This window comes from Macrotis lagotis, chromosome 1 (genome assembly GCF_037893015.1).
Source record: "Macrotis lagotis isolate mMagLag1 chromosome 1, bilby.v1.9.chrom.fasta, whole genome shotgun sequence".
NCBI lineage: Eukaryota > Metazoa > Chordata > Mammalia > Peramelemorphia > Peramelidae > Macrotis > Macrotis lagotis.
Window position 1 is genome coordinate 765,560,283 of NC_133658.1, and position 12,137 is coordinate 765,572,419.

The 12,137-nt window shown below is 36.9% G+C and overlaps 1 protein-coding gene across 2 annotated transcripts in view; it reads left to right on the forward strand.

The window, feature by feature from the left end:
* PIWIL4 (piwi like RNA-mediated gene silencing 4) overlaps positions 1 to 12,137 on the forward strand; it is a 92,694-nt gene that overhangs the window by 26,935 nt on the left and 53,622 nt on the right. For both annotated transcript variants that reach the window (XM_074216482.1, XM_074216483.1), the window contains exons 3-5: positions 4,094 to 4,169; positions 7,734 to 7,868; positions 9,242 to 9,456. In XM_074216482.1, coding sequence (XP_074072583.1) covers positions 4,094 to 4,169; positions 7,734 to 7,868; positions 9,242 to 9,456 — 426 coding nt within the window. The remainder of the gene's footprint in view (positions 1 to 4,093; positions 4,170 to 7,733; positions 7,869 to 9,241; positions 9,457 to 12,137) is intronic.

Sequence of the window (12,137 nt, forward strand, 5' to 3'; positions counted from 1 at the left end):
TTATAGGATCATAGATTTAGAACTGGAAGAGATCTTAGTAATCATAGCATTCCAACCCCTCATTTTACAGATGAAGAATACAGGTGAGCAGCCCTCCTTCCCCTTTTCTCCCCAAACCTCCCTCCCCAACAGAACAGATTTGTTGTTGCTACAAGCAGTAAGGGATGGATTCAAGATTCCTTAGGGCTGTTTTTTCCCACTGCACTGTCCTACCTGTCTAGTTCAACCCATATCCATGCAGCAGTGTTCTTTAACATTCTTGACATCTAATCTTCTAGTCTAGTTGAAATGCTTTCAGGAATTTGCCTTGAGTCCTATAGTATCATAGACAGACCTCTTAGCCCTTGATTCTTAACTCCTTACTCAGTTCTTCACCAAATTTCTTTGGGCTCCCACTTGTTATACCCCCATCCCAGTATATCTCTTAGCAAAGAATCAGCATGATATAGGGTGGTTAAAGAGTCAAACTTGGAGTTTCAGAAAGATTTAGTACTAACCCATACTGTGCTTCATCTGCCTCTGACACATTTTGTCTGTGTGATCTTCAACAAATCACTAATCCTCTTGATGCTTTAGGAAATTTCTTTCTTTTTTTTTTTAACTAAGTCTCAGAGAAGGTAACTCTGCCTCACTTAAATCTAATTCATGAGCTTAGTGAAGGATGAATAACTAATACAATATATAGACTTGTGCTTGCCCTGGACATGCATATACACATATACCATGAAGTTAAATACATATAAACATGTATATATACAGACACAAATAATACACATTATAAAGGCATACATCACATACACACACACACACACACACACACACACACACATATATATATATATATATATATATATATATATATATATACACATTTACAGACATATGTTTTATATATTCAGCAACTGATTAGATGTGTGGGTATGGCAAAGAGCAAGAAGTCTTCCTCTTTCACTTTCATAGTTGTTTGTATTTGTGTCATTCCCATTCTACTGGATTTTAAGCTTTGCAGGCAAGGGGTTGTGTGTTGTTTAGCTTTCTATCTCCCCCAGGATGAAGCATGGGGATAATTCCTTAATAAATATTTGATGAATTAACTGTGTTAATATTTAATTGTGGCAACAAGGACATTGTGCTATGTGGTCACTGTGACAAAAATTTATGGTTTATCAATTTCTACCTCATTCTTTTTTTCTCTTTGAACAACATTTTATTTGTTTTCCAATTATATACAATATTAATATGTATAACTTTTGTAAGGTTTTGAATTTTACATTTTTCCCCACCCTCCCATCCCCCCCCCCAGAAGGTTGTCTGACAGTCTCTACATTGTTTCCATGCTGTACATTGATGTAAATTGAATGTGTTATAGGAGTAAACATAAACCCCCCCCCCCCCAAGAAGATGAGAAATCTCAAGAATAGAGAGAGAGAAAAAAAATTATTTCAGTCTGTGTTTAGATTTCAATGGCTCTGTCTCTGGGGTGAGTTGCTTTCTTTATCATAAGTCCACCAGAGAAGTTGCTTTAATATTTTTCCCACAGTTGCTATTACTAGTTGTACCTCCACTCTATTTCTCCCCACTCTCATTTATTCTATTCTATTCTCTCTCTCTCTCTCTCTCTCTCTCTCTCTCTCTCTCTCTCTCTCTCTCTCTCTCCTTTCATCCTGGCCCTGTCCAAAAGTGTGTTGAATTTGAGTACCCTCTTCCTCGATCTTCCCTCTTTCTATCACCTATTCCCCCCTTCCCTTCCCCCATTCCCCCTTATCCCACCCCTTCTCATTTTTCTTTTGGGTAAGATAGATTTCCTCACCCTATTAAGTGTGTATGTTATTTCCTTTCTGAGACATTTTTGATGGCTCCCCCTTGCCTTCCCCCTTTCCAAACTTTTTCTTGACTCTTATGTGAAATTTCTTGGCTTCTTCTTCATCTCCTTTTCCTTCCTCCCAGTACTTTCCTTTACCACCCATTGATTCCATCTTTTTAGTATATTATACCATTATATTCTGCTCCTTCCCATATCTTCTCTATATGTGCTCCTTCTAACAGCGTTTATAAATGAGAAATTCATATGAGTTATCAATATCTTCTTCCCATGCAGGAATACAAACAGTTCAATATTATTAAGTTCCTCACAGTTAGTCCTTCTCTTCCACTTCCTCTATGATTCACCAGAGTCCTGTGCTTGGAGATCAAACTTTCTGTTCAGCTCTGGTTCTTTCAGTAGGAAAGTTTGAAAGTCCCCTGTTTTTGAAAGTCCATCTTTTCCCCTGAAAGAGGATGTTCATTTTTGCTGGGTAGTTGATTCTTGACTGTAAACCAAAATCTTTTGCCTTCTAGAATATCATATTCCAATCCTTACCAGCCCTTTATATAGATACTACCAGATCCTGTGTGATCCTGACTATGGAGCCTCAGTACTTGAATTCTTTGTTTCTCGCAGCTTTTAGAATTTTCTCTTTGATTTGGGAGTTTTGGAATTTGGCTATAATATTCCTTGAAGTTTTTCTTTTGGGATCTCTTTCAGGAGGTGACCAGTGAACCCTCTGCTTCTAGGATCTCAGTGCAATTTTGCTGGATTATTTCTTGAAAAATGAAGTCTAGGTAGGCTCTTCTCCTGATTGAGGCTTTCAGATAGCCCAATGATTTTTTTTAATTTTTTTTTTTTTTAGGTTTTTGCAATGCAAACAGGGTTAAGTGGCTTGCCCAAGGCCACACAGCTAGGTAATTATTAAGTTTCTGAGACCGAATTTGAACCCAGGTACTCCTGACTCCAGGGCCGGTGCTTTATCCACTACGCCACCTAGCCTCCCCACCCCAATAATTTTTAAATCATTTCTTCTGGATCTGTTTTCGAGGTTGGTTGTTTTTCCAATGATATATTTCACATTTTCTTCTAATTTTTCATTCTTTTGGTTTTGAAGTATTGAGTCCTGATTTCTCGTAAAATCAGCAATCTTCCTGAGTTCTATTCTTTGTCTGAAGGGTTTGCTTTCCTCAGAGAGCTTTTTTTATCTCCTTCTCTAGCTGGCCAATTCTGCTTTTTAAGGCATTATTCTCCTCACTTGCCTTTTGTTTTGCTTTTTTCCATTAGGCCTAAACTGGTTTTTAACATATTTTCTTCAGCATTTTTTTTTTTTGTATATCTTTCACCAAAGCTGTTGATTTGGTTTTCATGATTTCTGCATAGCTCTCATTTCTCCTCCCAATTTTTACTCCATTTCCCTTAATTGCTTTTCAAAGTCTTTTTTTGAGCTCATCCACAGTCTAAGCCCATTTTTCTATTTCTCTTGGAGGCTTTGGATATGGAAGCTTATATTTTGTCATCATCTGAGTATGTGTTTTGATCGTCCATAGGACTAAAGTAACTCTCTGTGGTCAGATTCTTCTTTTTCTGTTGTTTACTCATTTCTTCAGCCCAAGACAGCACTTCCAAACCTTTGGGTTTGTTTTTTGGGGGGGGACACCCCACTGGGACTTTTATTCCTCCAAGGTCTTATGCTCTCTTGCTTGTGCTTTTGATATATACATGGCCCCTGTACTTCCCTCTGCCCTGGGGCTATAAGGAAGATCCTGTTATCTTAGTATGGAAGCCCAAACTGCATCCTGTATCTGAGTGCAGGCCAACAATATAGTCCTACCCTGAGGGAGTTTAGAGAAATCTCTGCAGACTTCCCTGACCCCTTACCATCTCTGGGGGTACAAGCTGCTTTCTGCAGAGTCTCGCTGCAGATTCTGTGGCCGGTGCTCCTCACTCCACACTCATTCTGGTGTAGCAGAGTTTTCCCACTGCCCCTTCAAGCTGTTGCAGGTGATCTCTGGGCTGGGTTGAGCTGCGTCTGCAGCTTTTTTCCAACCCCTGGTCCTGGTGAAATACACCTTTCCTGTGGAACTTCTAAGTTATCTTGGACTGTGAAAATTTATCACTCAGTCTTTCTGTGGGTTCTGCCCCTCTAAATTTTGGCTAGAGTCATCATTTGTTTGTTTTTTGGAGTTTGGGGGGGGTGTAGTTCCCAGGAAATTCTGCTTTCCTGCCACCATCTTGACTCTGCCCCTCTGCCTAATTCTTAAAGAAATGCTTTGCGGTCCATTTCAGAGTCATTCTGCTGTGAGTGACCATGGAGCCTCAACCAGCACTGGCCTCCAGGGACCTGAGAGAATTCCACAGGGAGGTAAGTGTGTTAGCTGAGCCACCGAGAAACTATTCTGAAGCAGCACCCCTGCCCTTAATCTCTGAGGAAGTGGGGAGGGGGCTACTCTTCAGGTAAGAGAGCCCTTTCTAGAACATCCGTTTAATCTTTTTTCCCAGTATTCTCCTATGGCAAGTTACTTTTGGGGTTTTGGGGGGCCTCAGGCATCCTAAAGAGCCAGCTTTCTAGGTGTAGCTGGGGAGATCTTCTAAAGTTGCAGTGTATTAATGAAAGAGTTGTGGAGAAACCATTTCTACACTTTTGCTTATTTAAATAACTTAGATGTTCCTCTGTATAGGTAATGCAAGTATTTTTTCAAGGAATATCCTAGAACTTAAATACCTGAATATATTTGTTCTCTTACTATGGAGGACCATAGTATCACATAGTATCACAGGTTTCATTGACAATACAAAGCACATTAACAGATAAAATACTGACATGGCACCAGAGGATCATAGCAAATAAATAGTCCAGTAATTCTGACATTACCCAGAATGGGTCTAGACATTCTTAACCTAACTTGTAGCAAATTAATCTGCTTTTAGAACTAAATTCAGATTCCTCAGAAGCCTGCAATGTAAGAGCAATTTAATACACAGCAGAACCTTGGATTGATATCAGAGGAGTCAAAGGTCATTGGTTTAAATACTGGTTCTGCTACTTACTACCTGTGTGACCATGGACAAATCACCTTACTGGGCTTCCTTTCACTCATCTGTAACACAATGGGTTTGGGCCTCTAAAAATCCCTTCTAGCTCTAAATATTTGATTCTATGATCCAATTTCTTCCTACTTTTAAAAGCATTTTTCATGCATGTCACATTCCATAGATTTGGGCTGGCTCATTTGCTGTCCCTCACCCCCCAACTCAGCATTCCATCTCCCACTTTGTGCCTCTCCCAAAGACAGAAAACAATCTGATATAGATAACACATACAATTATGTTAAATATTTCCACAATAGTCATGTTGTGAAAAAAAAGAATCAGAAAAAAAGGGAGAAACCATGAAAAAGAAAAAACACCCCCCCCCAAAAAAAGTAAAAGTGGGCTATTTTGATCCACATTCAGACTTCATAGTTCTTTCTCTGGATGTGAATAGTATGTTCCATCATGAGTCTTTTAGAATTGTCTTGGATCATTTTATTGCTAAGAAGAGATCATCACACAATGTTGCTCTTACTATATACAGTCTTCTGGTTCTGTTCACTTCACTTAACATTAGTTCTTGTAACTCTTTCCAGGTTTTTCTGAAACTCTCCTGCTCATCATGTCTTATAGCACACTAATATTTCATCACAATCTTATTCTACAGTTTGTTTAGTCATCCCTCAACTGATGACATCTCATTGATTTGTAATTCTTCCCCATCACAAAAAAGAGCTGCTATAAATATTTTTGTACATGAGGTCCTTTTCCCTTTTTTTATGCTCTCTTGGGATACAAACCTGGTAATTACCTTGCAGGAACAAATTACAGTTTTATAACCCTTTGTAATTAGTTCCAAAATACTCTACAGAAGGGTTGGATCCTTTACAAGTCTTCCAACAATGCATTAGTTTTCAAAATTTCCCACATCTTTTCCAACATTTATCACTTCCGTTTTCTGTCATGTTAGCCATTCTGATGGGTGTGAGGTGGTACCTCAGAATTGTTTTAACTTCCATTTCTCTAATCAATAGTGATTTAGAGTATTTTTCTTTATGACTATAATAGCTTTAATTTTTTCATCTGAAAATTGCCTGTTCATTTCCTTTGATCATTTGTCAATTGAAGAATGATTCTTATTCTTACAAGTTTAACTCAGTTTTCTATATCTTTGAGAAATGAGATCTTTATCAGAAACACTGGTTGTAAAAATTGTTCACCATCTTTGGGCATTCCTTCTAATCTTGTTTGCATTGGTCTTGTTTGTACAAAATCCTTTTAATTTAATGTAATCAAAATTATCCATTTTCTATTTCATAATGCTCTCTGTCTCTTGTTTTGGCCATAGATTCTTCCCTTCTCCATAGATGTGACAGATAAACTATTGCTACTGCTCTCCTAATTGACTTATGTTATCACCCTTTATGTCTAAATCATGTGCCCACTTCAACCTTATCTTTTCCCTCTTTTTCAGCTATATAGACTAGAATAAAAGTGCACTTTAATGTTTAGCTTACCTAACAATGTTTTCTATCAACTCTAGCTTGAATTTTGAGATTTACCTAAGTTCCTATGAATTATTATCATATCTAGGGTATACTTTATATATATATATGTCTGTATATATTATATCTATGTGAATTCATGTATGTGTTTTATATATACATATATATATATATATATATTTGAATAAGGATCATGACCAATCCAAACCAGTTATTTTATATTTATTTATATGTGTACATGTTAATTTCCTTAATAGAACATAAACTTCTTGAGGGGAGAGATATTAGCTATTTGTCTTTGTACCCCCAGGAACTTGCTTAGTGCTTGCCAACTAATAAATGGCTCATTAAATGCCTACTAACTGACAATATGAGGATGTTGTTGATAGTTTCACTTGCCCTCTGTTTGGGGAGAAGATGTGGGAAATAAAAATTAATTGGGTTTTCATGAATGACCAGTAACAGGTTTATCAGCATGCCAGCCTGAAACTGGTAACAATCTCTTTTACCCTCTATCTGAGACTGTTTTTTGGAGGGGAGAATATGAGTAGAATGCAGGGAAATGTATCAGTGGTTTCTATTTTAAATGAGACAAACAGGCTTAGAGAGTTACAATTTTTTATTTTACTGTTAAAATTTTTATTTTATTTTATTTTATTTACAAACCTATGGCACAGGGGTTGTTTGACTTGCATCTTGGGCCCAGGGCCTCTATTATGTCTCATATACAGATGATTAAATAATTTTTCAAGTACTTACATTTTATTTATTTTCAGACAATTGAAAATGCCTTAGTCAATAAATATTTATTCTGTGTCACATACTTTGCTAAGTATTGGGTAGAACAAAAGACAGTCTATCAACTTACAGTTTAATGGTGGGGAGACAACAAGAAAACAAAAATATATAGACAAGATATTTTCAGGATTAAATAAGAAATAATTAAAAAGGGGAAGGCACCTGAATTAAGAAGGATTCTTGTAGAAGATGAGATTTTAGATGGGCCTTAAAGAAGTTAGGGAAGTCAGTAGGCTGAGATGAAAGAGAACATTCCAGACATGGGGTACAGTCAGAGAAATGCCCAAAGCCAAGAGATGGAGTGTCTCTTCTATGGAACAGCCAGGAGCTAGTGACACTGAATCAAAGACTACATGGTGGGAAGTAATGTGTAAGAAGACTGGAAAGTTTAGATGGTGATTCCCAACAAAGACTTGGATAAATTCATAGCTTCTTATTAGCAAATATAGACTAGCTTTATTTGTGTTACTTAGATCGTGAATTTTGTTGGGAAAGGGATTTTTTTTTTCTGTATGCTAGCTCCAAATAATTTGCCCAGAGTGAAAACTGGCATGGTAGTACTTTGAAATGAGAGCATTTGAATCCCTTTTCAGCCAAAGGAGGCTTATCTGCTGGAGATGGATCTGGATGTAGTCTTATCCAAAGAGGAGGAAAAGCCTGGAATACTATTATGGAGATGGAAATCCACACCAGGAAGAAGTTGGCACATGTCAAAGACTGTAAAACAGGTATAAGACCTTTATGTTATGCCCTTCATGTTTGCTCATTTAATAAAAGGGAATAATTTTTGAGTCTAAAATTCAAAAGATGTTTGCATTGTGTGCCCTAATTTTCTTATTTGTAGAGGTTATTATAGCACCACTAGTTGGCACCATAGTGCCAAAGAACTGAACTTGGAGTCAGTAAGATCTAAGTTCGTTATTGCCCCAGAACTGTTACTTATTTATTAGTTGTATGTCCCTGGGCAAGTAAGTCACTTCTTGTCTCTCTGTTTCAGTTTCCTCATCTAATAGCATCTCTTTTCAAGGGTTGCTGTGAGATGAGATAATATATATAAATGAGATAATATATGTAAATCACTCTGCAAACCATAAAACTATATAAATTCTAGTTGCTATTAACAGAATATTGGACTTTGAACAGAAAGACTTGAGTTCAAATTCCTTCTCTGATATTTACTAGGTGTGTGACCCCAGGTAATGCCTTTCATCTCTTTGTGCCTCAGATAACTCCTTAGAGTTTATCTACTGAGTCATGCCAGGAGTTGCCATCTGTATTAGTGGAAAGAATTCCCAAATTGGAAGTTCCTTCCTCCACTGGAATCACAGACCTTTTTGGGTAGTTTTCTTTTCTGCAAAATGGGCTTAATTATTGTTAGCACTTTACAGAAGGGATTTTTAACCATTTTTATGTGTTGTAGACCCCTTTAACAGTCTGATAGTTTCAGGTTTCCTTCTCAGAATAAGGTTTTTTTTTTTGTTTGTTTGTTTGTTTGTTTTTAGGATTTTGCAAGGCAAATGGGGTTAAGTGGCTTGCCCAAGGCCACACAGCTAGGTAATTATTAAGTGTCTAAGACCAGATTTGAACCCAGGTACTCCTGACTCCCAGGCCGGTGCTTTATCCACTGCGCCACCTAGCCACCCCAAGAATAAGGTTTTTAAAAATATAAAATGCATAATATTTAAAAAGAAACAAATTGTATTGAAGTGTAATTATAAATTATTTTTTAAAAATACACAGAATCCACATTAAGAGCCCTTACTCCAATGACCTTGGACATGTCACTTCTTTTTACTAGGCTTCAACTGACCTCTAGGATTTCTCATTCAATCCTGTGATTCTGTGCTTAGTGTGTTCTCTTTTTTATATAGGATGTGTTTAAAGGTGTAATCACCCCTCCCCTTTCTCTCCATTCTGATGCATGGAACATAACTTTTGGGAATCGATTTTCCTCATCTATAAAATTAACTTAGCTCTTTACAGGGCTTCCCAGGTGTAGTGATCTGAAATTCCATGGACATTTGTAATTCTGTCAAAAATACGATGGCCTAATGTTTGTTGAAACAAACAATAAACAGACAAATATTTTTGCTTTCCTCAGGATCCAGCGGTGTTCCGGTGAAACTGGTCACTAACCTCTTTAATCTAGGCTTGCCTAGAGAATGGCAACTCTTCCAGTATCATGTGACATTCAATCCAGAATTGGCATCCAAGCGACTGAGAATTGCTTTGCTTTACAATCATAACCAGTTCCTGAAAAAGGCCAAAGTCTTTGATGGTTACATACTTTTTCTCTCTGAAAAACTAGAAGAAAAGGTATAGTATGGTTCCTTTTTTCTCACCATTGTGTATTATTATTATTCACTTGTCAATTGGAAGCTTCTAGAAAGAAACCATAAACTGGAAAGATATTATAGACTTTAAATGATTTTAGACCCATTATGTGTACTTGATAGAAATAGCAGTCTCTTTCTCCCATTTGGGAGGGTCTATAGTGGGAGGGAAGAAGCTGGGTGTCTCTTAGCATACTTTCTCTTGTCTACTCATTATGTATTTGCCAGCTGAAAGCTTTCTTAATTAAGACATTGTCAGATCTTACTGTAGAGATTAGAGCCTCACACACCATTTGGCCTTATCGCCTTATATTTATTTGCTTCATCTTTTACCTGGACACAGTTTTCTTTGAGGAAAGAACCATATTTTTCAGAAATAAGCACCATGTTTGTAATTGCATTCATCTTTACTCTTCAAGCAGATTTGTCAGTTAGTAATTGAGTCCTTGTTTTATTGCAACAAGCTCTGATTTTGCAGTTGCCCTTTCTCCTAAGACTTCTTTCTGTTTTTTTAAAAAAGAATTGATGTGTGATCTTGGGCAAGTCACTCAACCCTATTACCTCACAAAATCCAAAGCCAAAAAAAAAAAAGAATTGGTAGCATTTTTGAGAGGTTTTATTATGAAAAATTTCTGTTTTTTTAGTATTATTTATGAAAATTCAATGCAAATGTGATTGTATTGCTCATATTCCCATTACTTGTACCTTTAATCTTTTGTTCTTGCAATAAGCAAGCGTACTAGAATTTGTGTCTGGATATAAAACTGATATATACAACAAATAAACAAAATTCATTTATCTTTCCTAAGTCATTTTCCTCATCCATAAAGTATTTTTCTTACTACCAGCCTCACTGGGTTATAATGAGATTTGAATGAGAAAATGTATTTGAAAATACTTTGTAACTGAAAGGGCAGTGTAAATCACATTTATTCTTATTACAATTACAGAATACACTTTTGTAAAACAGAATTTATTTCTATAGAAAAGCTAAGTCAAGAATATCATATTCAGATTTATGGCACAGTAGACAGAGCACTGGACCTGGGATCAAATCTGTTTTCATATCTGTTGTCCTAGACAAATCATTTAACCTGACTGAGCCTCATTTAATTCAACTAATAGCCCTTGCTCCACTGAGTTATTGTGAAGATTAAATGAAATAATATTTGTAAGGTACTTTGCTATTATTATTAAATACTATTATTAGTGCTTTTATTTACTCTTCTGTTTAAATACTATTATTATTAATATTATTTTTCTTTTAACCTCTAATCCTTCCACTCATTAAAACTTTTTTTATAAACTGGATAATCATCTACAAAACCAAATAAATATAGAAAATAAATTAGTAGGCTTTTTTAATTTAATAATTTAACAAGATAAGCCAAATGAATTAACAAACAAGTCCTCTCACAATGCTTCTTTCAGTATCCTCTTAACAGGCCCCTCTGAAATTCCTTCCTTCCTTCTTCCTTCCCTCTTTCCTTTCCTCCTTCCTACCTTTTCTTATAATGAATTTTGTACCTCTTACCACATATGTTGCTCTCAAAAATGCTTGCCACAAGTCTACAGTCCCACCAACCATGAATGCTTTTTTTTCCCCATAGCTCGGCCAATATCAAATTTTATTTAACTTTTTTATGATTTTAACATTTTATTTGTTTTCCAATTATATAAAATAGTAATATGTGCCCATCATTTTTTTATAGATTTTTTTTTTTTGGCAAGGCTTGCCCAAGGCCACACAGCTAGGTCATTATTAAGTGTTTGAGGTCAGATTTGAACTCAGGTACTCCTGACTCCAGGGCCGGTACTCTATCCACTGCGCCACCTAGCCACCCCGAGCCCATCATTTTTTGCAAGGCTCTGAATTCTACAATCCCCCCCTCCTGAAGGCTGTCTGACAGTATCTACATTGTTTCCATGCCATACATTGATGTAAATTGAATGCTATAAGAGTAAACATAAGAATAAACATAAACCCCCTCCCCCCCAAGAAGATAGGAAACCTCAAGAATAGAGAGAGAGAGAGAGAGAGAGAGAGAGAGAGAGAGAGAGAGAGAGAGAGAGAGAGAGAGAAATGTACTTTAGTTTGTGCTCAGATTTCAATGGCTCTGTCTCTGGGGTGAGTTGCTTTTCCTACCATAAGTCCACCAGAGAAGTTGCTTCAATATTTTTCCCTCAGTTGCTATTACTAGTTGTACCTCCACTCTATTATTTCTCCACACTCTCATTTATTCTATTCTCTCTCCTTTCATCTTGGTTGTGTCCAAAAGTGTGTTGAATCTGAGTACCCTCTCCCTCTATCTTCCCTCTCTTCTATCACCTATTTCCCCCCTTCCCTCCCCCCATTCCCCCTCATCCAGTCCCTTAACTCCCATTCTTCTCCAGGGCAAGACAGATTTCCTCACTCTATTAAGTGTGTATGTCATTTCCTCCCTGAGCCATTTCTGATGACAATGAAGGCTCACTCATTCCCCCTTGCCTTCCCCCCTCCCCTCCATTGAAAAAGCTTTTTGTTTTTGACTCATGTGAAAACTCTCAGCTTCTTCTTCATCTCCTTTTCCTTCCTCCCAGTACTTTCGCCCATTGCCCATTGACTCCATCTCTTTACCACATCATACCATTATATTCCACTCCTTACTATGTCCTGTCTATATA